Source organism: Lissotriton helveticus, chromosome 10 (genome assembly GCF_964261635.1).
Source record: "Lissotriton helveticus chromosome 10, aLisHel1.1, whole genome shotgun sequence".
Lineage (NCBI taxonomy): Eukaryota > Metazoa > Chordata > Amphibia > Caudata > Salamandridae > Lissotriton > Lissotriton helveticus.
The window spans coordinates 57,494,885-57,496,714 of NC_136071.1; the positions used below are offsets into that span (position 1 = coordinate 57,494,885).

Genomic DNA, 1,830 nt, shown 5'->3' on the forward strand with positions numbered 1-1,830 from the left:
TTGCAAATTATTCGAAATATTAAACTCTCTGGGAACATTCATGGCATTGATTTTTTATTCTTTCTTTTTGTAAAAAGAAATCAGCTAATGAGTCTGTCCTTAATTATTTAGTGTATTTCGATGTTGAAAATTGACTGTAATTTGATATGTTGTACCATGCCTTATCCCATGGACACATTGCCTCGTTAAATTGAGAATTTCCACCATCTCTGATCATTCCACCTGTGGATGTACTCTTGAGGTAATAGTTTGGAGTGTCAAACTTTAGGGGTTCTCTGTGCCCACACAGGCCAGGACAGAATAGTCACAATGCCATTGAGTTGCCTTTCCAAAGCATGCACGCCTCTGACACCATTGACAGCTGTGGTCTTAAAGGACCATAGTGCTTTCTAAATCAGAGCAAGGTGTAGTGTGTGAATCTGCAATACAGTGCTCTCCCAACCTTTAAATGAGGTGAGGGAGCTGAGTGTTGAGCTGCCAACGAATCTAATAACCTTTATTGGTTCCTAATTTTTGCAGACTCTAAATAACACACTACTTTACTGATGCTCTTACCTACATTCAATTTGTTAATTCTAACGCTATTGCTTTTGTTTCACAGCATCAATCTTCCTATAGGTCGTCTTTAAAACAAAACTATGGAAAATGCTTCCACAGTGACAAACTTTTTCATGGTTGGTTTTTCCAATGATTCTCAACTGAGGCATCTGCTATTCAGCGTATTCATTCTCATCTACATCACAACACTGCTGGGTAACTTCACCATCATGTTCCTCATCACAGTAGATGCTCAGCTCCACACTCCTATGTACTTCTTCTTGGCAAACCTCTCTTTCCTGGATATTGCATGTGTGTCAACAACTGTCCTGAAGATGTTGGACAACTTGCTTGCAGAGAGGAAGCCCATTTCATTCCATGCCTGCATCATTCAGATGAGCTTGTTTCAGATGTTCATCATCGCTGAATGCTTCCTCCTTGCTGCTATGTCATACGATCGGTACTTAGCTATTTGCCACCCCTTAAATTACACTCTTCTTATGAGCCAGAAGGTTCAACTTCACCTTTTGTCTGGGTGCTGGATAGTCGGCGGGCTAAATTCTGTAATAGAGACAGTCCTAATTTCCTCCGTAAACTTCTGTGGGCCAAATCTCATTGACCACTTTTTCTGTGACAGTCCAGCGCTCCTCAAGTTATCCTGCTCCAACACCTCTGTCCACAAACTTGTCATTTTTGTAGTGGGATTCTTCGTTGGACTACTCCCCTTTCTGATTGTCTTTGTCTCCTATATCCCCATAGTCTCTGCTATTTTTAATATTCACTCCACCCAGGGAAGGCAAAAGACATTTGCTACCTGTGCCTCTCACTTGGTGGTGGTAACTCTCTTTTATGGCACTGGCATGTTTACGTATATCATTCAACCTACTGTACCCCATTTAATGGATGACAGCAAAATAGTGACTGTGGTATACACCATTTTAACACCCATGTTGAACCCTTTTATTTACAGCCTGAGGAACAACCAGGTAAAGAGTGCTCTCTGGAGAGTGATGGGCAAGAACACACTATCTGCTTAAAGCATTCTACTATGATTAAACAAGCCACATTTTTCATGAACCTTCTTCCAATCAGGTGTTTTGTTTCATGGGATGGGTATGATGCTGAGAGGCCAATGGAGGTAAATCAGATAGCAGAGCTCTGTAAAAGACATCAGTAAGATAATTCAGAGTGTTTCCTCATGCCACTTCACTTTTATTTCAATGTGTATATAACATACCTTGTATGTTCTTTCACTACTCTTTGACTTCTCAGAGAAATTAGCAGGCTTTGTAT

At 40.6% G+C, this 1,830-nt stretch overlaps 1 protein-coding gene across 1 annotated transcript; it reads left to right on the forward strand.

Annotated features, from left to right (window-relative positions):
* The first annotated feature begins 638 nt into the window (after positions 1 to 638).
* Positions 639 to 1,574, forward strand: LOC144783873 (olfactory receptor 5V1-like). The gene has a single exon (XM_078662618.1). The coding sequence runs from the start codon at positions 639 to 641 to the stop codon at positions 1,572 to 1,574; it is 936 nt and encodes a 311-aa protein (XP_078518744.1).
* Positions 1,575 to 1,830: the final 256 nt, after the last annotated feature.

Coding starts and splice junctions, on each gene's coding strand:
- LOC144783873 (XM_078662618.1), top strand. CDS start 639: ATGGAAAATGCTTCCACAGTGACAAACTTTTTCATGGTTGGTTTTTCC.